At 37.4% G+C, this 24,895-nt stretch overlaps 2 protein-coding genes across 6 annotated transcripts; both read left to right on the plus strand.

Moving 5' to 3' along the window:
- The first annotated feature begins 1,405 nt into the window (after positions 1-1,405).
- Positions 1,406-13,572, plus strand: LOC107077099 (uncharacterized). 3 transcript variants are annotated; one of them, XM_015344811.2, is made up of 9 exons: positions 1,406-1,530; positions 3,407-3,709; positions 5,252-5,425; positions 6,249-6,270; positions 6,817-6,900; positions 7,945-8,012; positions 9,187-9,253; positions 9,648-9,706; positions 12,125-13,572. In XM_015344811.2, the coding sequence occupies exons 1-9, from the start codon at positions 1,455-1,457 to the stop codon at positions 12,208-12,210; spliced, it is 939 nt and encodes a 312-aa protein (XP_015200297.1). In that variant the 5' UTR covers positions 1,406-1,454; the 3' UTR covers positions 12,211-13,572. The 3 variants fall into 3 exon arrangements, with proteins under 3 accessions (XP_015200297.1, XP_015200298.1, XP_015200299.1); XM_015344812.2 differs by having other exon boundaries at positions 3,407-3,574; XM_015344813.2 differs by lacking the exon at positions 1,406-1,530 and having other exon boundaries at positions 3,438-3,524.
- A 3,363-nt stretch (positions 13,573-16,935) lies between these two features.
- Positions 16,936-24,571, plus strand: slbp (stem-loop histone mRNA binding protein). Of its 3 annotated transcripts, XR_001478220.2 has the most exons (9): positions 16,936-17,130; positions 18,330-18,482; positions 19,192-19,296; positions 19,881-19,943; positions 20,666-20,797; positions 20,979-21,128; positions 22,260-22,377; positions 23,271-24,014; positions 24,106-24,571. XR_001478220.2 is itself a non-coding variant. In XM_015344756.2 (8 exons), exons 1-8 carry the CDS (start codon positions 17,075-17,077, stop codon positions 23,388-23,390), a joined length of 897 nt encoding a protein of 298 aa, XP_015200242.2. In that variant the 5' UTR covers positions 16,948-17,074; the 3' UTR covers positions 23,391-24,571. The 3 variants fall into 3 exon arrangements, 2 of the variants coding, with proteins under 2 accessions (XP_015200242.2, XP_015200243.1); XM_015344756.2 differs by having other exon boundaries at positions 16,948-17,130; positions 23,271-24,571; XM_015344757.2 differs by lacking the exon at positions 16,936-17,130 and adding an exon at positions 17,662-17,998 and having other exon boundaries at positions 23,271-24,571.
- Positions 24,572-24,895: the final 324 nt, after the last annotated feature.

The following is a 24,895-nucleotide window of genomic DNA, read 5'->3' on the forward strand; positions in this document are numbered from 1 at the left end:
GAAGATCGGAGTCCATCACATGCTTCCCAAGGAACTCGACAGAGCTTGAACAATTTTATAGAGAAGAATCAAAAGGACAAAAGAATATTGCCAGATCTCAGTGTGCAAAGTTGCTAGAGACCTATCCCAACAAACTCACAGCTGTAACGGCTGCCAAAGGTGTTTCCGTCATGTTTTAACTCAGAGTGTTGGAGACCTGTCTAATTATGGTATTTCAGTTTTATATTTTTTCCTTAGATCCTTGATCGGCAGTTCTGGAGGGAGGGGGGAACTACTGGGGAGGGGTAATTATTTTGCCCTTTAATGGTTTATTTGTTATACTGAAAAGCAAATGTGAAAATAAATAAAAATTTGAAAAAAACTAACCTTGGTGTGCATTAGCCTATGACGCATGTCACAAGTGTATGTTTCTTTCACCTGTAAAACTAAAAGACCATTTGGTCCTGATTTGGAATTCAGCCAACATCCATTAAGCCTTTGAAGGGAAAATGGATTTTTTATTCCCTAGAGACCAACTTACTACCAAATTTATCTTTTTCTGGACATGTAAACTACTGCACTGCATGCACCCCAATTTTCAAGTTTGTTTTAATCATTGCAGGAAGTTGCTGCAATTGCAAAGTGCTGTTACTGTAAGTGTGTATCTGACGGCATACTTTGAAATGGAGTCTCTATGCACTTCAAAGTCTTTGTGGATGCATCAGTTCTTCCTGTACATGAGCTGAAGGGTCCTAGTTCAGGTCATCTACTTTCCCCAGAGAGGTTCACTGCACCCACAGACCAGAGACCACATCAGAAGGCCCTGTTGCATCAGCCGATCTATACTTCCTTTGTCTAGAGCATTCTAATAAACTACAATCTAAACCTTATTCTTACTGGGAGGTCTAAATACTGTATGTGAATACAAAATATCAATTTTGGAACAATGAAATAGACTTGAATCACTCCTTAGGTACACTGGAGGCATAAAAAGGTTAAGCAGCTGACATATCTATAAATGCATCTTTCCAATTTAATAAAAATGTATACTCGCATTTTAAAAATCTTTTGAAAGCTTTAGTACAGGTACTGTACATGCTTTACTAAAATGTTTTAGAATTATGGTAAGATTTCAGTTTATATATAAATGTCAAATTATGCTCAATGTTTAAGACTTTTATTATGTAGTATGTCTTCAGAGCAGAGAAAATAAGCACTACAAAATCACTATCATAGATTCATTACATGAACACAGGAAATTGTATTAAACACCAATAGAGCTACTGTATATGTAAAATGTAATGTCTGTTGTTAACACTTGTCATAGTCACAAAAGTGGTTTGCTGTGGTTCTTTAAAGGAAACACAGGAAGAATGAACTTAGGCGGTATGTCAAGTGATGTGGTTGTCACTCTGAGTAGAGTTTCTTAACAAGGTCATTTTTCTCATGGTTTCACAGAGCTAATTTTCGCAGTTATGAGGAACAGCCAATTTGATAAGCCCTTATTTTGGATTATTTCACACCTGTTCCTCTTTCACATCAACGCTTCAGGTAAGGCTGCAATATTTTCTCATTTGCCATCTGTGTTTTGATTTTAATGTGCTCATAAAGCCTTTTCATCCAATAAATGTAGTATGTACATGCTGAAAAATGGAAAAAACTTAAACAGAAGTGAACTTTTCAGTCCGTGTTAAATTAATTGATATCAAAATGTTTATTTTGATGAGCTGTGGTTGTCTGTGGCACTAGCTGTAGCTGTTTTAGTTGTAGTAATCACTGTTTTATAGATGATAATTATCATGATGACTGTTGATGCGCTTTAATGTTGTAGTTGACCCAGTGTGCTATTAGTACTAAGTATCAGTAAGTAACATGGAACAATGGTGGTCAATGGTTATCCAATACATATAAAATAAATAGCTAAAGAGATGTCGTAAAGTTTACTCAGTTGCAGCTGAGCATAAAGGTTGGAAAATGCAAATGATAAAAGGGGATCTTTCAGGAAATTCCTCTAGGTGGTTAACATCTCTGCAAATCTCTAGGCTAACAGAGAAATACAGAATAAAGGACAGGACAATAGAGTGGGAAAGATGACTAGGAGAGACAGGGAGTGAATGAGAGACAGAAGAGTGTCCCATGCAAGAGGACCTTGCTCTTGTGATCAGTCTTAGGGACTACACGCTGGCTAATTTGAGCCTTGTTTGCCATCTTTTAATTTCAAACATTCTTACTTCCTTTATCAATAATTAAATAAATTATATTAAATATTAAATAAATTTCCATTCACTTTTAGGCATCCAGATTTTAGCAATGGGTTGTATTCCGTTAATTAGGCATTTCTCTTGTTGGACTGTTTAGGCATTGTACTTCATATGATTTCAGATCACAGGGCAAGCTGTCTGCGTTACCTGGGTCTTAAGATCATAGGCCTCTATGCTTTGTTTTGTAAAAAGCAATGTTTTTTTTGTGTAATGTGTGTAGTTTGTGCTATTGATATTGTCAAATTATTGTAAAATGTGTTTGTCCTAGTATGTCTCAGATGTATTACTCTTCTGCCAGAGCTGTGCCAGAAAATTAAGAACTCAAGTGCCTTTATTATACCAACCACTGAAATGTGTCATTGATATTGGAGATGTATTTGTTTGAATTATTTTATTGTCCTCTCTATATTTGTATTTTTCTGACCCCCACGCATCTGTAAAGATATTTGTGTGGTATACAGGAATGTAGAAGAATACTTCAATGCAATACACATTATTTAAGGTCATGAGTCTGAATTTAAATAGTGAAAAGTATTAAAAATAAAATTGACTGCAATGAACTGCTCCGCTAAAGGCATTCTGTTTGTTTCTGTTTTACTGTGAAGTAATTTGGTGTAGTAAATGAATTCAGTGCTCTTGAAATACTTTCTGCACTTTCAGCGGTCAGAGAGAAGTTTTGAAAGAATTTTCTACAATATCAGAGATTTTAGAATGACAATGTTTTGTGTAAAATAGAACTAGGTGTAATGATGATAACAATGTTAACATTACACATTCTGTACTTGGTACTTAACATTGGACAATGATTTTCTGTTATTAAGTGGTCATTAGAAGTATAAAATATTGGAAAGTTGTGGAGTTCAAAAAATCAAAAGTAATTGTAAGAGATGTGAAGGACCTGTTAAGACAGGAAGACGTCTCATTGACATTTACTTGTAAAAATGTATTTACAGAGAAAATATTGCATTTTAACATTGTGTTTAAATATACAATAGAATCCAATCAACTTGTGAACTTCATGCAAGTACAGTATATGATATTTGGTAGCATGTTTATTTATATAATCTAGTAGAAAATGCCACTGTTAAGACACAGTAAATAATATTATTGCAAACCCTATTGATTAAATGTATTGTTTTTAATTTTTAACTTTCTTTTTGATGAAGGCTATTCTCTGATAGTGACGCAGAATCCCACTGAAGTCGACATTCACCTGAAGACCTCTGTCTCATTGTCATGCCAATGGACAACTAATTCTTCAGCACAGAAAGTCAGAGTAATCTGGTATAAGACTGATCAACCCGCCAATGAATTACAAACAGTCGTGTTAAATGGTACTGAACGGACCAACACTTTCAGCTTGAAAATATCCAGGTCAAATGACTCTGGAGTTTATATATGCAAAGTGATAGTAGAAATCCCACTTTTTCTGCAACAGCAAGGAAATGGAACCCAAGTTTTTGTGTATGGTATGTTTTGTACAGCATCAAAATAATTTTCAGTAACCTAGTGCAATATTTGGTAGTTCTTTAGTATTACTGGTAATATTGCTGACTGGGCTTCGATATAAAATGCAGATAATAATTGTTTTAACCACATTTCTGTTTGGTACAGATGCAATTCGTACAATACATAAAATTGCATGTATTTAAAATATACATAAAATATACGTGTATTTTTTTTATTGCATCAAAAGACAACAAGCAGATTGTTTAAAAAGGACAAGATCACAACCAATCTTTGTCTTCATGGTTTCTTTCTCTTTCCCCCAGAAACCTGAAGCCTTAAACTTGTGCTTTTTATTCTTCCTTTCTACTCCATTCTAACAAAAAATTTACCTCCAATTGTTCAATTGGAAATCACGATGAATTTTCAGCAACATGGCCATACAGATCAGCACCTTCAATGTCATGATGTGAAAAATAGGTCTGATTCAGGACAAAACTTGAATGAGGTACATTGCTCATATCATAGCAGTGTTCCATCCAGGAATTATGTCCACAGACCTCTACGCTTTACAGCCCTGAACAATACTACATGCTGCTGTTCCAAAAGTGCTCTAATAAAGTCCCTTATGCAAAAGACGCTTTTATTTAACATAATCGCTTTTTATTATTTGCACTTGAGAGTAATTTAATTGATAAACAAAACATATCCCTCCAACCTTCCTTTACCTCCCTTATAACGGAAGGCTCAACAAGAAAAACATCATTTTTTAAGTTTCTTTCTATTATTCAATGTGGAATTAAGCACTACCTGTAATCTGACACAACTCTCCACTCTAACCCCTTTGGTTATTTAATTTGATATTGAATAGTATAGACTGTTGAATATGAATAGAAATAGGACCAGCAGGTTTATTTTAAAAGCTGGGTTTTATTAACAGGAAAGCAGAAAGGATGAAAGAGAAAGAAACAAAATGAGCAATAAATGCATGGTCATGCAGTCTAACAAGTGATATGCATCATTTCTCACCAAAGGATAGATCTGATCCTTGTAAGAACATAATCCAGAAAAACAAAAAAAAAACCTTGAAGAACAACTGGCTTTGATTTGTTTCTACATCTGGCAACCCCATTAGTTTTCTGCGGGTGTGAACAATAATTCAGGCAAAATCATTTTCATTATATTATCATAACCCAGGTACTGTAAGACAATCAAAAATGTGTTGCAAAATAACAGGTTACATTGTGGTGTAGTCATCTGAGTGAAAAGATCTGTTTTGTTATCAAACATCTAAAATATGTCTTGAGGTGAGACTGAAAATGGGCATTTGTTGCCTATTTTGTCCTGTACAAGGAAAGATTATTTCATTTAGCACATATACTTTTTGTGTGCACACGCCAATACTGTGGAAAGAGTAGGGACTTGCACACTGTTACAGTATGTATATTGCCAATTTTGCTTTTGTTCTGACACCTCTCCATAGTGTGCTCAGTTTTGCTTTGTAAGAACTTCAGTCAACATAATATTCTTGAGAAATCTCGAGCTCAGGTTTTTGTGTTCGGCAGGTTATAACTCGACAATGGACGCAGGCCTCTCATGGAAGGTCCTGACAGCAGCATGTGCAGGAGGGGCAGCAGTGCTCCTAATTTTAGCAGCGGGCTGTTTAGCCTTAAGAAGAACCTTGAAACAGGAAAAAAAGGAAGAACCGTCAGTCCCCATTTATATGAACTCTACACAAGGTAATAGGGCTGAAAACCAAAACAGAAACAAATGTACAACAAATGTTTAACGTACTGTAAGTTAGTTATCTTCTCCCCTCTGTCATCTTGATGAGATACTATGGAAATTCAAAGGGTTCCCAAAACTCCTACAGGTGTTCTGTTTTCCCTTGAAGCATTGATGTAAGTCAAAATGTAGTGGTTGCTGTCCTTCAAGCACTACTGTGTCCTGCACAGTACTGCTTTGTTTTCGTGCACTGACGCTGCAGGAGTTTCTTTATGAAAACTTTTGTCCATCTCAAAAATAAAGTGTTATCATTTGAAGTTTTAGTGATAGCAAGTAGGAATTTAATCAAAACTACACCAGAATTTAAGAATTAAGAATGCACAATAAGTACAGTAGCAAGACATTTATGTTATTGGTGTTCTTTACAGTTTCAATTGTTTAAAAAAAATACCTCAACATGCAAAGATACCATTAATGTAGTGATTTATGTGCATGCAAATTCTCTTACCCTTAATCTGTTTAATCACTTATCACCTTGCCAATTCAATTGCCACAAGTCCAATGGATAGCATATGCTTTAGAGATTTTGTGCATTACAGTCAACTGGTGCAAAACAATATAATTAGTTATCGCCATAATTATTTGGGGTATTTGGTATATCGCCATAATTTAAATACTTTTTCAAGAAAAAGATTAAATACAGTTAGTGATTTTTATTATCGAATTATTCAGGATCACACAAAATAATTGAAAAAAACACTAAACAAAAAGTTGGTGCTATAGGTTCAATCTGTACATATTGGAAGCTATCTAACCCCTGTCTTGCTCACCTTACAGGTTTTCAGAAGAAACAAATGAGGTAAGAGTTTGAAAATATAAACTAGTTAATAAAATAAACATTTAAACGCCCTTATATGCAAATAGCATTGTTGTAATAGTATATATGGAAGTAAACTGAAGTTTTTTATTTCTCCTATGGCTTCTAGCAAAATCTTTCAGAAGCTTGTGAGAGAACATGAAACTGCTTTTCAGTCAAAAGTAGATACTTCCCTTATCACTATCACTGGAATGATTGGATTATGAAGACAAATTGTACAATACTCTCTGAAATACCACCAAAATTGCTAATTGGAACTACCATGTGAATTTTAACTGGTTTCTGCACTTAAGATTTTGTATTAAAAATAATTTATTTCATATACACTATGTAAATTCCAAGATACTGTATAATGGTCAGAACTCTGATTCAATTGGTGTTTAAATAGTACAGCTTTCTAAATGATTTGTGGGAAAAACACCTGATCATGCTTGATGGTGGTGTTGTTGTATCTATGCCCAGGGTTACCTTAGTCTAAATGAATGCAAAGACACTAGCAAATCTGTTCCTGTACCTCTTCTTTGACAGTTCAGACAATAAATGGAAAAAAATGAATGAAGATCATGGTCCAGAAAACACAACCGTGTCCAAAACATTGCCGGATTCCTATAGGTATGGTAAATCTGAGGAACTTTTCCTTTTATTGAATAACATGTTAGAAAATAATAAGAAAAATTGAAAGAAAATGAAAAACATATGCCATTTTGGGGAATTTAGGCAGATATTGAAAAATGTGCTGACTTTACCACAGTTGAATATTACCATTGTGCTATTCTTTTAAGAACAATTACAAAAGAGAGTTGTGATGTGACCCAACTAGTGATCTTTGATTCAGATTGAATTCCATGGATCGGGCACAGTGCCTTGAGATAGCAGATGGTTGATACAGTATAAAACAATATTTATTGTAATGTACCGTTTTCTCTAATTTAGATTGACCAAAATTCTTTTTAAAAAAAACAAGAGAAGAAAATGCTGAACTTGTAGGAATAGCTGTTTTCAGCAAAATAAAAAGCCTGTGTAGCACTATCCTCAAATTTTAAAAAAGTAAAATTAAAAAAGTTTAACCATTTTTTTACCATTACCAAAAGTAATAAAAAATAAAAATAAATAAAATAGTTAAGGGTATGTTGCAGCCCACCCTTAAAAAAGTGTGCATTCATACTTGCACCAGAAAGCCAGACTAATCTGATCTGATATTTTCTTAAAAATAAAAAAAACTGCTACCAGTATCCACTTCCTCAATCAACAAATTTTTCCTCAAATTTCTAGTGACCAGAACATCTATACAATAATGGATTAAAGATTATCATCAGTAATGAGAGACAGAAAAATTATAAAAGGTCAAATTAGTAAAAAAAAGTACATACTGTAAATTGTTCTAAAAGTAAGAAAAAAAACACCATGTATAAATATTATATTACCAATTATATTAGTTACCATCTGCTTGGGTGTAATTTAGACTGTACAACCTAGTGTGTGCAGAAAATTACCTGGAAGGAGCTGCAAGTTTTAGACCCATTAAACCTGAGTGACTTCAGTTAACATTCAGTTAACATTGCAGATTTTATAAATTAAAAAATGTTCTAGCTGGCCGAGCTCACTGACCTGATATTTTGTGGAAAAAATTTGTAATGTCATCACTGCTTTTTACAGCAATCAATTCATTCGTGTGGACTGCGAAGACATTTTTGCAGTGCAGCGTAAGATGAAAAATAAAAGAGGTACTGCTGAACGTCTTTCATTCTTGTGTTATCATGAAGAATGACCATTTACATGGTAGATACTGAGATGAGACCCATGATTATAAAGCTGAAGATGAGTTGGCTGCAGTCCTATACTGAGGAATATAAAAACTCAATATTGGGGTCCTGCCAAAAATAATTTGCAGACTTTTTTACTTTAGGGCTGAAGTAGACAAGTACAGTACACGTATATTTAGGTCATATTCTAATTTTATAATTAGAACAGGAAGATACTGAGGATAACCTCAGTACTTACTACTGCAAATTCCTGGAGTATAGAGATTCACAATATCTGGATAAAGTTTTAGCTTAGTAGGAATTAGTAAAGCAATGGATTTAACCCGAGGCACTAAGAAATTATATCACCAACATAACTAACAAGTCTCTGTATCAAAAATAAAAAGGACTTTTAATGGTTTTAGAGATCAAGATTAGCTATACTAGACTTTTTTTCCATGTAGAATAGTATAGTAATACAGTTACACCCCGTCAAATAGTGCCATGTGATCTTTAATCACCAAGTAGCCAGGATCTCAATTTCACCTCCCTTAGCACAGCGGCGTTGGTTAGGGAAATGATCCAGCGAAGAGTGTTGGTCCACGAACCCCACAATAGCAGACAACCTGGTTTTCCAGAAGTGTCCCATCCCAGTATTGATCAAGACCACACATTGTGCGGTAGGCTGTAAATTCCATGTAACTCGTTAAGTACAAATCTTTACTTAAGTGTATGAATCTTTAACGTGGGAAGGGTTTTAATTAATGTCCCAATTGTGTTAATGTGCATTTAATGTATGCCACATTCCATACAGTATGTGCATATGATAGTCTTCTTTAATCTTTATTACAAATTATTAGTACAGGAAACTTCAGAAGCTTTAAAAAGATAAGGTGGGTTTAGCGTTTCGAGATGGCCGCTGTTGTTTTAACAGAAGATCACCATGGCACTGTTTTTTGGTATTTAAATGCAAAGGATGAGTATAAGTTTGTGTTTTATTGTAATAAAATGAAATCAAGAGTCAAATCGATTGAGTAGAGATACAACTTTAAGACTTTCTCGTATATATGTTGTTAAATTAAGTTAATATCATATACAACTAACGATTGCATATGATTTTATATATATATATGTGTGTTTTATATGTCTTTTGCAGCTAATTTTTTCATGGGTAATGCTAACTCCTCCTTGAACACAGAGGGTAAATTTCAAAGAAAGAGAAGGTCAGTTTTTTTGTTGTGCAAGCTTACTACGCGCAGACTTTAGAATCCATTTTCTTTTAAAAAGGAGTATAAACGATAATTACATCTGCATAATTGAGATCACTTGAAATTGGTACTGTTTTTTACAGAATGTCATCAATTATAAATTTTGAGAGCCGCTTAGGAAATTCCGAATCTGCTGTTTCACGTCTGAAAAATACTTTCAGACGTGAAACAGCACAGTGTCTCCCCCTGCTGATGATGTCTTTAGCCCTTTCAAGTGATTTTTGACTGAATCACTCTGGAATCGCAAGTCATGAAATCTAATTTGGAAAACAGCTAGTTTTAATCTCTTTATTGTAGGGATTTCCTGTAGATTTCAATATAGAAATGTGTACTTTTTATTTTATTTCAGCCTGCACATATATATAAACAGCAGAGACCTGAGGAAGCAGACTCAACAGCCCGTAGGAGGTATGAATAGCAAAGCAACAATTCATCCTTCATTTGTGTGTGCATCAGCTACAACATCCTTTTTAATATTGATACTTGCAGTTCACTTTGAGCTATACTGGGAGACAATCACATAATTTTATGAACAATGAAGCTTCTAATTTCTTGGGGCAACTTTCAATGTACAGTAATAATCACAGGAGATCCACAATTGTGACTGGATGTGGTATAACAGATACTATGACAGGAACATCCTGCAGTTGAGGATGCTTCTGTCAAATGTGATAAACCCAGTATCACGTTCTGATTGCATCTAACCATCCCCATTGTTTAATAACACAGCTCTGTAGGGTTAGCCATCAGAAAAGATCAAACCTTGATTCATTTTCCTGTCAACTGTGACTAAGTTTACTCCCATTTACTGCCTAGTATTGCCGTGCAAGTCCATGTACAGTAGATGAGGAAGGATTTTGCCATAATAAGGTGTACGGCACAGCAAGAAATTGTCTGCCTGATGTCTTCTGACCTTTCTGCCACTAATCAGATAGTTCTGAGTGTCAGTGACAACATCTGGTATACAAATTCTTTCTTGCTATTAAAACACATGAGATAGGACAAAAAGCACGATCACCAACAGAAGCACTTACAGTTCTAATGTGATCTAGCAGAGGAGAAATGTGGTTAATAGGTGAACATGAAATAGGTGTGCAACCAACTACAGCCACCTACTAACCAACCACGCTGAACCAGCAGTTCGGAAACAATGACAGAATAATTTCCCACCCATCACAACACCTCCTAATTGCTTGCTTTAAATTCACTATGAACCACAGAAGGAAACCGAGGGTATGTTCAAAGTTTTTACTTAAGATATCATTATATTTTTACTGCCTCTCAGTATATTGTTGTTTCACATATTGTTCTCACCAGACGTTAATCACAGCTGTTCTCACTGTGTCAAATCTGTTGAATTAATACACTTTTGTACATGTAGAATAGGAAAACCAGATTCAGCACAAAACTGAAATCAAAATATATGTTAGTTATATGATAAATATGTATACTTAAAATAAATATCTTCATTTTTGTAAGGGGAAGTTCAGAGATGGGAAAAGAAAGTGTACTAAGAGTGGACTTGTATTCTAACTGAGGCAATACAGTTGTGTTTCACTTTGTAGCATCTAATTTTACTAAAACGTTTGACATATTCAATATATTTAAATTATCTGCTGGATTTTTCATTATTTCTCTGCCATGTCTAGGCAGGGATATTCAATCAACATCTAAGCTCCAATCCTCTATGAAGAGAAAAGAGGCATCTGTAGAATAAACTTATTGTAGACAGGTTTATTAAAGCAATGGATGCATGACTGATAAAATAAGTGTTGAAATAGGTGTGATAGGAAGAACTGACATCATGTACATTTCAGACTAACAATAGTAAAATTTAGTTCATTAGCAAGAACTAAAATCATGTGCAGAGTTTAAAGTTAAAGAAAAAAATAAAAAAATAACTTGCATACCTGTAAATGTGTTCAGTTCAGTTCAAATGTTTCAATTCATTCTTAAACCTGTTCGAATAATTTTCAGCACCTTCTCTCATGTTCTAATTCATGATAAAGTCATGCTTATAGAACAGACTTTATTTTAAGGAGACAGTGCATGTGCTTAAAAAATGAATAGGTAGATATAAGATTGGGTTCTTCATAAATCAACAGTATAAGAAACAAATGTTTTAGTAAAATTGGGCTCTGCATTTAAATCTATTCTTCTTAAAATTACAATTCAATACGGATCTCCACATACAGATTGTTCCTTCTGTTTATAGGGGTTAAAACAATGTTAGGTTTCTGACAGATCACTTGAGTGTAGATTTTGCTTTTATGCACTTACAAAGACCCATATCAAATAATTTAGTATAAACATACAGTCATACAAAACAAAGGTATAGATGTAGACCTAGCCTCATACAAATCAAATTTAGTTCCAACTACAAAAATGATTAAATATCCAATTCTTCTTTTTATAAAACCAAGGGGTGAAAGAGACATATCCAAAAAATATGTTACTTATCTTTAAAAACTAATAACACAAGAGTAAACCTTAAATATTTTGAGAGACAAAGAATTCTCCCTCTTTAAAGGGAAAGCTTTAAAGGGTACAGTATATCTCCTTAAGTGTGCCTTCACAATCTGGCCTGATTCGTTTTTCAGTATCCAGTGCCAGTAACTGGAGTTTCAATGCCAATATCACTGGTTCTTTGCTTACTGACACATGTACTGTATGAAAACTCAGTTAATGTAAATAATTAAAATTAATGTATTTCATTTTTAATAATCAAAACAAGCAAAGCACTGTGCTGATTTGTTTCCTTATCAGATTTTCCTCAACAATCTGCTAATCTGCTTTATCCATTAATTTTGTTTCCTTTCCATACAGACAATCTTGCTCACAAGATTTGTGACCCTGTCAAAAATCACAAAAACAAAATGGTCAAGTCCGGAGACAACTGTGAAGATGTGTAATACATTTATTAAACAAAACATGTTAGTCTGATATTAACATCTTAGTAAATTAATGTCTTGATAATGTTTTGATAATGTTACAATATTTTCAGTCAGGAACTTGCACTGGCATTCACTAGTATTTAGGTTAAAATGTTAACCAAATAATTGATCCTTTCACAGATTAATGTCTGTGAAAGGATATTGCTAATTCCTGTTCTGGACAGAAAAGAAACATTATGTACAGTAATTATATGGCTTTGCTGTTAATTGTTACTTATGGTAAAGCATTATATATGTGTGAAGCCTTATAAATAAAATGTTTTATTTTAATGTTGTTTTTATTTAAAGAAAGCACCTCAATCTCTACAAATTAATCAATGCCATGGATTGCATCAAATATACCAAGATTTATTTTCTCAGGAGTATGTGCAAATGAATGTATATCCATAAATGTATATCATGCTCCAGATTCTTGTATTTGTTTGGAATTTTATATAAATAAATCAATTTTTAAAATTATTTTAAAAGTCTGTATATATCCTTGTAATTCCTGAAAGACAGTATGCCATATCCAGGTGGGGCTGCACATTGGTGGTGGTGGAGGGGAGTCCCCATTACCTGTAAAGCGCTTTGAGTGGAGAGTCCAGAAAAGTGCTATATAAGTGTAAGCATTTGTTCTTGTTCTTGTTCTTGTTCTTGTTCTTGTTCTTGTTCTTGTTCTTGTTCTTGTTCTTGTTCTTGTTCTTATTGTAGGGTCCCTGCATCCTCTGAGTAACATCTCATAGGGTCAATTGCAATGTGCTGGAGGATCTCTTAAAGAACTGTATACTAACCCTGAGATAATCTCCAGTTAATACACTGTTCTCAGATTGTTCCAATTGACCCTGAAGGAATGGAAATTTATCAACGCATTGGTAAAATAATTTTAGATTGCTTTTATAAACTTAAACATGCTTTAGCAGAAGTAAATATAGGTTGTTTTTGCAAAGGTGTTTTGTTCTTCCCACATATGCTAAATTAAGAAAATGTGTCATAAAGAATGTTTGATTAGCTCTGTCTGTAGGCTGGTTTAAGATGTAGTATGCTGGTACTTTTAACCGCAAGAAAACTAACATGTATCAAGGTCATCTAAGTGTGATAGCTTAGCAATTGACAAGAAGATTTAAAATTAGGTACAGGGTTAGGCCACATAAGGGATTTTTGCTTTTTTAAAACTTAACAGTTCCTTATCTTAGTTGTAGGTCTACAATAGAATAAAAAGGATTATAACAATATGAAAGGTTACTTAAGGGGAAAATGCTTATGCTACACTACATGGGGTTGGTGAAAGACTTCTCCAGATAACTATTTTGTAATGGTTTAAATAAAAAACATACCTGAGTTTTTGTGTCGTGCTAATCTTATTCTTTCATCTTACTCTTACTCTTATAACAAATCAGTGATGTTATATTGAAGGTATCTTTCAAACTAGATGCAATAGGAAGCCATCGGTCGGAAGGTTTTATCTGGTAGATTTTGGATGTGTGTGTCTCTTTTAGAGAAACAAGCTATCTTAGTAAAAGAAAACAAACAGCTAAAAGGCAAAGGCACATTGTTTATTTCTTTTCCAATGTGAAATATGAAGTCATCCCTCAAGAAAAAAACAGTATTGTTTAAAAACGTCCAGACAGCAAAAGCAATTCTGTTCTATTTTGGCACGTTGCCTGGAATATAGTTAGGCTCCACAGATTTACACCTCTAATCTTTGACTCTGGGATATTTACGGAGACACGAGTCAGACCAAAGCTTACAAAAAGCAGTTCTTTGCCAACACCAGTTTATTTAAAGATAATAATGGTTATGTAAGTCTGTATCCAGTTTCATAGAAGAGACACTTTCTCAGAACAAAACACCAAAGCCCCTTTTTCAAGTTCAAGTTCAAGTTTATTGTCATTATACTCATATACAGGTATATGGTATAACGAAATGCTATTTAGCTAGCTCTCGGACATAAGTAGTACAAAGAAAACAAAAACAAAAAAAACAACAACAATACAATTGTATAACAAAAGAAAGGCAGAGACAACAGACGATGTGCAAAACAACAAAAAGGTAACAGGTTATGTGCAAAAACATGCATCAACAGAATGAAATAAGGGATAGAAATTATGGGGAGTGAGCTTTTGACATGTATGGTAGAGGTAGATTTTCAATGTGTGTTTGGGTTTTTGGTAAGAAAGAAGGCACTGTGAGGTTCAGATCATAGGTGAGAGTGAGAGAGGCTGGGAGTTTAACAGTTTGATAGTGCGGGGGTAAAAACTGTTTCTGAGTCTGGTAGTCCGGACCCGAATGCTCCGGTACCGTTTTCCAGATGGTAGCGGATCATACAGTCTGTAGCTGGGGTGTGTGGGGTCTTTGATAATGCTTAGAGCTTTCCTCAAGCACCGTCTATCATAAATGTCCTGTATAGATGGGAGGGCAACCTCAGTGATGGACTGGGCAGTTTTCACCACCCGCTGTAGGGCTTTGCGGTCAGCAGTACTGCAGTTGCCATACCACACTGTGATGCAGCCTGTCAGTGTGCTTTCTGTAGTGCATCTGTAAAAGTTAGTGAGGATCTCAGGACATATCTTAGCCTTCTTCAACCATTTTAGGAAGTACAGGTGCTGTTGAGCTTTCTTGATCAGACAGGTGGCATTGAGAGACCATGTGAGGTCCTCGGTGATATGGACGCCAAGGAATTTAAAGTTACTGACCCTTTCCACTTCAGTCCCGTTGATGGATAGGGGCATGTCTGGTTTGCAGTTTCCTGAAATCAACGATCAGCTCCTTGGTTTTGCTGATGTTGAGGGTGAGGTTGTTGTCATCACACCATGTTGTAAGGACATTGACCTCCTCCCTGTAGGCCCTCTCATCATTGTCTGTGATCAGACCTACAACTGTGGTGTCATTGGCAAACTTGATGATGGAGTTGGTGTTGTGTTTGGCCTTACAGTCGTGGGTATAGAGGGAGTAGAGCAATGGACTAAGCACACACCCCTGGGGAACCCCAATGTTCAGAGTTAGTGTGCCAGAGGTGTGGTTTCCAACCCTGACAGCCTGAGGTCTGCCTGTCAGAAAGTCCCGAATCCAGTTGCAGAGGTTGGTGTTGAGACCCAGTGCACTGAGTTTCTTGACTAGTTTCTCTGGGATGATAGTGTTAAAAGCTGAGCTGAAGTCGATGAATAGTAGCCTTGTGTATGTGTTCTTTTTGTCCAGATGGGATAGGGCAGTGTGTATGGCAATGGAGATTACGTCATCCGTGGATCTGTTGGACCGGTAGGCAAACTGGTACGGGTCCAGTGTGTTTGGAATGTTGTCCTTAATGTGCTCGAAGCACTTCATGATGACAGGTGTTAGTGCCACTGGTCGGTAGTCATTAAGACATGTCACTGTGGTTTTCTTTGGTATTGGGATGATGGTGGTTGTCTTGAAGCAGGTGGGGACTACGGCCTGGGCCAGAGACATGTTGAAAATGTTTGTGAATACACCCGCCAGTTGATTGGCACAGGCTCTGAGGACACGACTGGGTATGCCGTCAGTTTCTACTACATCAGTTTCTACTACAAACTGATTTTCATGTTCTAACATTTATACACTCTAAACAGAGCTCAACCAAGAAAAATAAGATAAGCAACTTTTGCTAGATCTTTTTTGTGGGAAGTGTTTCTGACACAGTACTCCAGTGTGGTGACTGTTTATTAAGGCCGGACAAGGCAGTGAATTGAACATATATCACTACTTATGAGTAATTAAAAAGTAGAAAACACAAAATGTGAGCAATAATCAAAATGTTTAATGTAATTAATATAATTGTGCTCTCCTCACAAACAAATCTCTTTTATTGGATTACAAAAATAAAATTTTCTAATCTGAAGTCACAGGTGGCAGGTTTGATCTGGTCGAGTGTGGCAGTGGGCGCCTTCTAGCGGAGACTAGTAGGATTTTGACCGCTCAGAGCACTTATGCGCTACTCGTTTTTTTAAAATTTGTAAATGTAGCATCCTATAAAGATATACTATCGTATCTTGAAGTCATGAAGTAAAAAGAATCTGAAAATTCGCAAATACATTTTCAGATTTCTCCTACATTCACTAAATCTTTTAAATCTTTCAATCACTAAAACTTTTGTCGCTAAATCTGCAGGTATTCAGTAGTATTACAATAGATGATCAAATCATTTTAAACATGTATGTATTTGACAATGTGACTAGACAGTGTCGTCTAGGATGTTTGGGACCTAAAGATTTTACTTAACAATCAGTGCCTATGTTGTAACATCAAGAAATTCAGCAATAGACATCTACATTTTCGCTCGCTTTAGTGTATACTTTATTCAGTAAATAGACTTTGGAGCACCATATATTTTTTAGGTTTTCCAGTCCAACATTGCTACAACCTCCCTCCACGTTTTCCTTCGTCTGACCCTGAACAACTCGCTGCAAATCTAAAAAAAACTACAATTCCCAGCATGAGGCGTTCTAAGTGGTCTTCTGACCAAAGACAGATATAAACTGGGGTCACTGCATATATTAACCTGACACTCTTGGGGAGGGGGTATGTCAGCATCTTCAAAAAATATATAAACTGATTTTTTTTTTACCTTATATACCAGTCGTTGTAATACTTAGTAAACATAACTGATGACTCATTGACAAAGGTAGAAAAAGATATGTACAATGTAAGAAAAGTTTAGAGCTGACGCTCAGGCCACCCCCTCCGGTCAGGTGACGTGTTGGCGCTGCTCGATCGCCGCCTTCGCCTTGGCGCGTTGTGTGAAAACTGTTCATCCCGGAAAACTACTCGCACTTCTGGTTCAAAGGTGCGGGAGGGTTCGTGGTTCGGTAGAAAAACGATCGAAAAAATGTCTTTTAAAAGTAGTTCAAGGCATCGTGAAAATTACAGACACGAAGATAGTAGGTAAGAGCACATATCCACAGTTGTTGAACTGTTTACATTGTAACGCTTTTTTGACCTCGGAGTATGTGAAGGTGGTGTTAGGAAAACTAATGGCGCGCCAGCGAAATGCACAAAGTACAGCCGATCGTTAATCTTGCATGGTAATATCCTGCATTTAAACTATTTATGGAAAGAAAACAATTGATTCTATCCTTATTGGTTTAAATCGCTTGTTCGTCGAACAGTAGTTGAAATCGGCGGGTTACTGGTGAAGAAATGTAAATAATGGTTATGTATCTAAAGTGTGGCATCTAAAATGCATCACTTCTTTTGGGAGCAGAGTAAGTTACTGGGTGTTTTCGTTTTTTTTACGGCGTATGCTGTAAAGGAAGTTGACGAAATGTAACACAAAGGCTTTAAGGCACAAGTGTCTGATGGGGGAAATGGAGGGTGTTTTTAGCGGGTGTGGTGGGGTGTCTTTATCGCTGGTGTCGCGATTCCTTGTGTTTCGGGGCTCCATGGTCGGGGAGCGGGAAAGGGCGGCAGAGCGACCTGAATTGTTCGTGGGGCGATGCAGCAGTCGCGGGCTGTGGGATGAAGGCACCGGGGCTCCTTTGAGCGACACATCCCGGCGTGTGCTTAATCCGAAATTCACGAGTCCTGGGATTTGTATCGAATGTATTTAAATGATCGCAGATCAAGTGGAATCTGAAGGATGCATGTAGCTGATCTAAGGATGTTGTTAACCTGTTTGATGGCAAAAATGGCGGTTGGCGCGAAAACAAAAAGACGTGCCCAGGGTATGGCATTTGTAGCCCTTCTCGACAGAATCTGAACAGAACAGAATCACTGGACTGATGGCCGCAGGGTTTCAAATAACGGTGCATTGGTTCGTGTCACTAAAAAGTGATTTGGTATTTTCTCTTGTGAACGGGTTAGTTGAAACCGGAAGGTTTCGTTACGTTACCAACATTTTAGCTCTTCAATTAGCCTAGACGAAAATTGATGTATTTTGTATTCATGTACTTTTATTTGATCTTTACGATTTCAAGAACACTGTTTATTAGAGCAGTAAAATTTTCAAGCTTTGCGAATACTAAATGGGACGTGATATTCGTTCACGTCTGTTGTTGCTAGCATAATGTAGCGGGTTTCGATCGGCTACAATGTAAACGTCGAAGTATGGAAGTAGTAATTTGCATGTGGACAATGCATTACAGGAGAAGGGGCCCTTCGAGGTGGTCTCACTGCCGGAAACGAGGGGCAGATGGTAGCCTGAGACCCCATGATGATCCGGACTCCACTGTGTTTGATGATGGAGAGAAAAGGAAACACAGCCACAGATCCGCAACCAGCGATTTCAGGCCAGCTAGGTAAAATGAAACAGATTTGAAAGAGAAAAACATGATACAATTTGCAGTTATCTTATAAATAAGGAACAAGTAATAGGTTTATTCCATGCTGGAAAAAAAAGAAGAAAGAAAACACAACGTTTCGGCCTTAGAGCCTTCTTCAGGTGTCAAGAAGGCACCACGGCCGAAACGTTGTTTTCTTTCTTTTTTTCAGCATGGATTAAACCTATTACTTGTTCCTTTGCAGGCTACGCATAAAACCGACAGGTGCATTCCACTAAACTGTGGGGCTGTGTTGTATGGACTGAGCATTAGAATCTCTTGCCTTGTTTAATAAGTAGCCAATAATCTTGAATATTTAGCATGAATATAATATTAGCTTTTTGCTCAACCATTACAGGGCAAGGTTAAATCTGCATAATAAAAGGAGGTAAACCCCCTGTTGTGTTCTGGTTAGTTAGATAGTTAATCCCAAGCAGTTCCAAAGTTCATCAGTATGTTGTAGTTCTTATGTGTTCTACCTAAATTAGCAAAATGGGACTTTTTTTCATTGACACGCACTTGCCTCTTAGGTGTAACTTGAAGTAAGCTTAAGACTCGTACCTTTTATTCTTACACTATATCTAACACCAGAAACTGGCAGTGTTCCTTTAAAATATTCCCCTCAGTGTCTGAGGTACTGCAGGACAGCTTTGGGGAAAGTAGATGAATATTGCAGATTTTTCTTCAGTTTCACCACTCCAGAGAGCGAGGGTCCTGTGCCGAGGAGTTTGGACTGGGGAAGTGAAGTGGAGAGGGATGAGTTGCGGACAGACGTCAGAAGGGACATGCAGAGGTTAGTACTCTCGCCCTGAAGCAGATGCGGTAGGTTTCTTTTGCTGTGGAAAGCTTGCGTAAAGGACAAAGCATTTTGTTCTCATTCCCAAAGGACTGCTGTAAGTGTTGTTGGTCCCAGTCTTATTTTTCTTAATGTGGCCTAAGTGCATAGTGTAATGATACAGGCATCCTTTCTGACTGGCAAGTTCAGTGCTCTGATCAACCTGCAACATACTTTTTCTGCTTTATGGGACAAAGTGTTGCTATGCATTCTGAAAATGATTGTGCGTGCTCCAAACTAGGCAAAAGTCAAAACGGTACAAACAAGCCGGAACCTGCGGATTTTATACTGTACCGACGCTCTTGCCTACTCGAGGAATGAGGCACCTGTGTGAAAGTGTTTTTCAGGATATGCCGGACAGGGTTTTCTTTCATTTCGAGCTATGTAAAAAAAAATGTTAAGCATTGGTTTTGCTTTATGTTTTTAAATCTCTCAGCAAAGCAGTCTAATGTTATAGTTGCACTTTGGAGTGTTTGTGTGTTACTGACCGCTTTATTGAAGGGAATGTGTTTTGCGCTAAAGGCTTTTTCATTCTATTTCAGGTATAGGAGGAGAATCTTGGTAAATGACTTCAATGAAAGGGAAAGAAAAACCTCTTCGGGAAGGTTTGTGCATTGTTGTATATTTGACCGTTTTAAATTCTGTTATTAAATTCTTGGTAGGGTCAAGACACCTAGTCATCGGTGATTACTTTTGCAAAGACTATAGTTTATATATAGGAACAAGTAATAGGTTTATTCCATGCTGAAAAGAGAAGAAAGAAAACGCAACGTTTCGGCTATGGAGGCTCCACGGCCAAAACATTTGTTCTCTCTTCTCTTTTCAGCATGGAATAAACCTATTACTTGTTCCTTTGCAGCCTGCGCATGCTGACGCAGCTACCCACCTGAACTACTAGTTTATATATATACGTGTTGAAAAAGCTTGTACTGGTGTAGAGACATCAAAATATGCAAAGTTAAGATAGTGAAAATAAGAATAGTTACCACTTTTAGGCTTTGTCCCTTTACTGGAATAGAACATAGTTTGAAAAGTTTCCTGCTTTTAGAGTGCATATGGTGCATGATGGTTATCACTGCTGCCTCACAATTATTGAGCACAGGTTATATTACAGATGGGGGTGCCTTGTGCGTGGAGTTTGCATGTTTCCGTGGTGTTCACGTTCTAGTAAAACCTGCTGTGTGTGCCTGTCTTGTGGTCACTCCCAAGTCCTGCCTTGCTCCCTTTGCTCGTGGGAATGGGCTTCAGTTTCTCCAAGGAAGAAATGGCTTTCTGTAAATGTTTGGCTGGATAGTAGCTAATGTTTCTAATCGCCTTTGATCTGCAGTTCTGATTCCAGGGACTCTCCTGTACCAACTGAAATGGAGACTGATGAGGCGGTGCTGATGAGAAGACAAAAGCAGATAAACTACGGGAAAAACACAATTGCCTATGACCGATACATCCGAGAAGTTCCCAAGTAAGTAAAATAAACAGTGAAGACATGTATGCAGTACAGGAAGACAGATTGTTTGCTCTTCTTTCATTCTGACTTTAAGAATGACACAAGCCAATGAATGACTTTCTACTTTAGTAATAGAAAATGAGCCGGCATCAGTAATGTGGTCAGTCTTATGCTCATCTTGTCTTGATTCTCCCAGACATCTTCGCCAGCCAGGGGTGCACCCTAGGACTCCTAACAAGTTCAAGAAGTACAGCCGGCGGTCTTGGGACCAGCAGATCAAGCTGTGGAGAGTGAAACTGCATCAGTGGGATCCTCCAGTGCAGGAAGGCAGTGACCTGCAGGCCATGTATGTACTGTTTGTGCATCAGCACTCTAAAGATATTTCTGTAGACTCGACATCAGAGAAACCCACTCCATATACATTTGTTTTAAGAAACATTTTTTGATTTTATGTTGAATAAGTCATTCATGTTTGACCGTGAAATACCGAAATGACCTATGTGTGAATAAATATTAGGCCTGAATCACTGTATGAGAGTGAGTTAATTGAGCACAAGTCATGATGGGATTTGGCTCGTTGAATGTCAAGCCTGGGGAGAACTGGAAAAGAACACATTTGCCCCGATTATCAGAACAGAAAGGCCTTCAAGCCATTAGTATGTTGGTGGCTGCTCTAGGTTAGAGCACAGGAAAATCATCTGGAGCGCTCACCAGTCAGTGCTTCCTGAATTGGCAAGACAATGTAGGCAGACAGTCTACAAGTGACGGTCTAGGATGTGGGAGAACATGCCGTAATTGATGGGGGAGGTCGAGGTGCGTGATGGTCTGGACAGGAGTATCTTATGACTACAGAGTACTTGCCATGATTGATTGGCAACAGGATTACACAGCACGACCCTGGTCAAGTATCGGGACCTCATGGGCTGTCTTTTCTCTGTGCTCATCCTGTCGCGAGATCATTCCAGCAGAGCAACACATGTCATAGGGCTGTTCGTTTAAGAACCTCTTTTTTGTGAGATGAAAATGTGATGGCGCTGCTTGCCAAACCTGAGTCTCCTGGAACATCTGTGGGATGAGCAGGGGTGATGTGCCACCTGGGGCTTCAGGAAGAGTGAACTCTGGAGTAGGATCCCATAAGACCGCATCTGCAACCTATTTGACCAAATCAATAGCAGGTGTATAGCTTGTGTTGCTCCTAACAGTGGTCACAAATTATTCTGTGACTTTCACACTAGATACCCCATTGATGATCAGTCTTAATTGGCTTAATTAACTTAAGGAATGTGTTCAATAAGATAATTGCTGCACCTGCTACAAAAGGTATTTTCGTGATGAAACCTTCATGATTTGCTTGCAGTTATACGTTTTTGTTGCTTGGTAGATACAGGACTAGTTTTGGCTAAATGAGAAACATTCTGACTTGCAAAGGGGGTAACAGTGTTGTCTGGTTTTAAATCCGGTTCATCCTTTCTTGCAGTGAGGAGATTGATCTTGATGACGTCATGGAGACGGAGTCAGGGGCCAGTAGCTCAACAGAATCTGGGGCAAGTTTACAGTACCTGAAAGCCAGCAAAGCCCCTGCATCAACACCTGAAGTAAGCTTTGTTCGCTCGACATACCCTGATGTGGCATTAGAGGCTGGACAGAGAGCGCAAGTGAAAGGAAACACAAATGCAGTTGCTTATAATGGAGTCGATTTTAGAATCCGTCAACTAGCTTTACGGAAGTATTCCATCATTGTGTGGTGCCACCAAATGCAGTCACCTTTTATGTTTCTTTGTATTGTACGGTAGGTAGTTAGGTTCCCGATATAGGAAAATACCCCAAATTGCATATAATCAGAACCCCCCCATACCATCCCATTCCCCTCCCCTAAACAAGTCAAATCAGTCGTAAGTGTCTATGTATACATGCATGTATTTTAAAGTATTATGGAAATGGTAATACAGCAAATCCAGTACTGTACAGTATTTTAAAAATGGCAGATTAATAAACTACAGGGAACACAGCAGATGCTTAGGTCTCGGGAACAGCCTCCTCTTTGCCTTTGATTGCATGGATCGAAGATTCATTCTTCCAATTCATACGTGCCAACCCCGTCACTGTCATCCCATCCCTAAGCTTGTTCAAATTTATTTATTTTTTTACCCGTAAGTCAATCGCTGTTTTTGACTCGTTTTTTTCCCGCCTTGTGCTTGTTTTGGGTTTGCGAGCCATATTGAGAGTGGTGCCACATGATAAAGAAAGCACCGGCGTGCTACAGGCTCTATAACAAGTTTGCAAATTGAAGCTCCAGTGTGTGCGGCACCTTATTTCAATGCTTGAAATATCCCGCACTGTTTGATGTTTCGGGTATTTTTTGTTTGCAAAGACAGGATGGGTGTTAGAATCTCGTCATTGTTTGGTGGTGTTGCTTTCTTAAATTCACATTTTGCTGCCGTCGGGTTTTTTTGTTTGCCTCTCAAGCCTTTCTTGTCGTTCGGTTTAGGACTCTTGCTGTGTGACTCCAAGCAAGATGATGCGACTGGAATCCCAGGTGGACGGTAGCTTTAATCTGGAGGCATGCTTGAACGAAATCCAGGAAAATTCCAGCTGGCTGACTTCGTAACGTGCCGCTTGGCCCTTCGTTGTGCATGAGATCACCCTGGAAAAAAAAAAACCCTCCAAAGGAGTCGGCTTCGCAGGATTTGCGGGCACCCGAACGAAAGCATTTGCCGCACTCAGTAGCGAGGGCTGTGCGGGTGGAAACCAGGCCCGTGTGGAAAGAGGACATGTCTCATGCATCGTTGTGTCCCATCATGTGTGGTTTTGTTTCTCTGGGCAAATCGATCAGTGCCTGCTAATACTGGGGCTGACAGACAGTGAAAACTCTCGCCTGCCACCGTTACTGTCCAGAAGTCCCGTGTGTGCAAAATGTTTTTTGAAAAAACTTTGTAGCAAAGAATTCAGTTTGTGTTTGTGTAAATATTATGTAACTTTTTATCGTGATTTGTTTTCGTAAATGCGGTGTTTCATTTGGTCAAAAAAAAAGTGTTCTGGTGTCCGAGTTTTGGTGTATGTGCTAGTTTGGGGAAAAGGTCTTGCTCGTGCCTACTGAGATGTATTTAATAGAACGTGAGCAAAGGGGATGTGCTAGCAAGGGCCAATTTCAGCTTTTTTGATTTAAAAGTTATTAAAGCAGAATATTGGGTATGCATTGTACAACTGCCAGTTACCTAATATTCCTGGTGAAGTTTTTACACTAAGGACTTCCTCTTACCGAGGTTCAACTGTGGACCTGGAATTTACAAATCTTTTTTTCCCCAGACACTGAGTGAGGACAGGATCCAATTCAGAGCAAAATGCAGAGTTCTGTTTTTCCTGTTTCTGATCCTATCGTGTTGCATTTAGTATTTCCTGGTCAAACAAAATCTTAAGATACCTGTCTAAATCTTCATTTTAAAGCCTCAGTTTTAAGATTTATTGCACTGGACTGACCTTTAGCTGTAGGTTGCAATGATGTTTACAAACTGGTCCACCACTAAAAAAGGAGGCAAATGCTTCCATGCAGTTTGATCTTTAAGAGTTAATTTTCTTAGTGTTCTGTATTGCAGTGTTCATGCTTTCAGTGTAGTTTTAAAGGACAAACAGCAATTTCTCAACTTGCAGTCCTTCATTAGTAGTGTACAAAAGGTTTGGTTGCATTATTTTTGTAAGAACGCATTTGGGCTTTAGGTAACATTTGCATAGATATAACTATTTCAGATTGCTATTTTGAAATGCAAATAAAATGGTTTTGATATACCAAAACACGCAGAACCAGATGAGTTTTTACTTTTAACCATTTTAAGTTGTCTTTTGTCAGTTTACATTTATATATTTTTTCTGGTTGGCATATTGATTGTTTTGTCTGTGGATATAAATAATTATGTATCCTTGTTAATGTTTATTTCACATTGTTTTATATATGAGGTTTGCTTACTTGAATAATAAAATGTGGGTTTTTGTTTTACACAACCTGACTAAAGGTACTTAGATACTTAGTTGGTTAAAAGATCTATTTCTAATGTTTTGATGTAAAATCTTAGTGGGGCTCTCTTGGTTAGACAATTGAGCACTTAGAGTGTACTGGTG

This window comes from Lepisosteus oculatus, chromosome 1 (genome assembly GCF_040954835.1).
Source record: "Lepisosteus oculatus isolate fLepOcu1 chromosome 1, fLepOcu1.hap2, whole genome shotgun sequence".
Classification (NCBI taxonomy): Eukaryota; Metazoa; Chordata; class Actinopteri; order Semionotiformes; family Lepisosteidae; genus Lepisosteus; species Lepisosteus oculatus.

Bases quoted from the DNA above. Each gene is read 5' to 3' on its own strand.
- LOC107077099 (XM_015344811.2), top strand. From the start codon at position 1,455: ATGAGGAACAGCCAATTTGATAAGCCCTTATTTTGGATTATTTCACAC. The intron at 3,710-5,251 runs GTATGTTTTGTA...TGTGTTCGGCAG, and splicing joins AACCCAAGTTTTTGTGTATG to GTTATAACTCGACAATGGAC. The intron at 9,707-12,124 runs GTATGAATAGCA...CTTTCCATACAG, and splicing joins GACTCAACAGCCCGTAGGAG to ACAATCTTGCTCACAAGATT.
- slbp (XM_015344756.2), top strand. From the start codon at position 17,075: ATGTCTTTTAAAAGTAGTTCAAGGCATCGTGAAAATTACAGACACGAA. The intron at 17,131-18,329 runs GTAAGAGCACAT...AATGCATTACAG, and splicing joins TACAGACACGAAGATAGTAG to GAGAAGGGGCCCTTCGAGGT. The intron at 20,798-20,978 runs GTAAGTAAAATA...TGATTCTCCCAG, and splicing joins TACATCCGAGAAGTTCCCAA to ACATCTTCGCCAGCCAGGGG.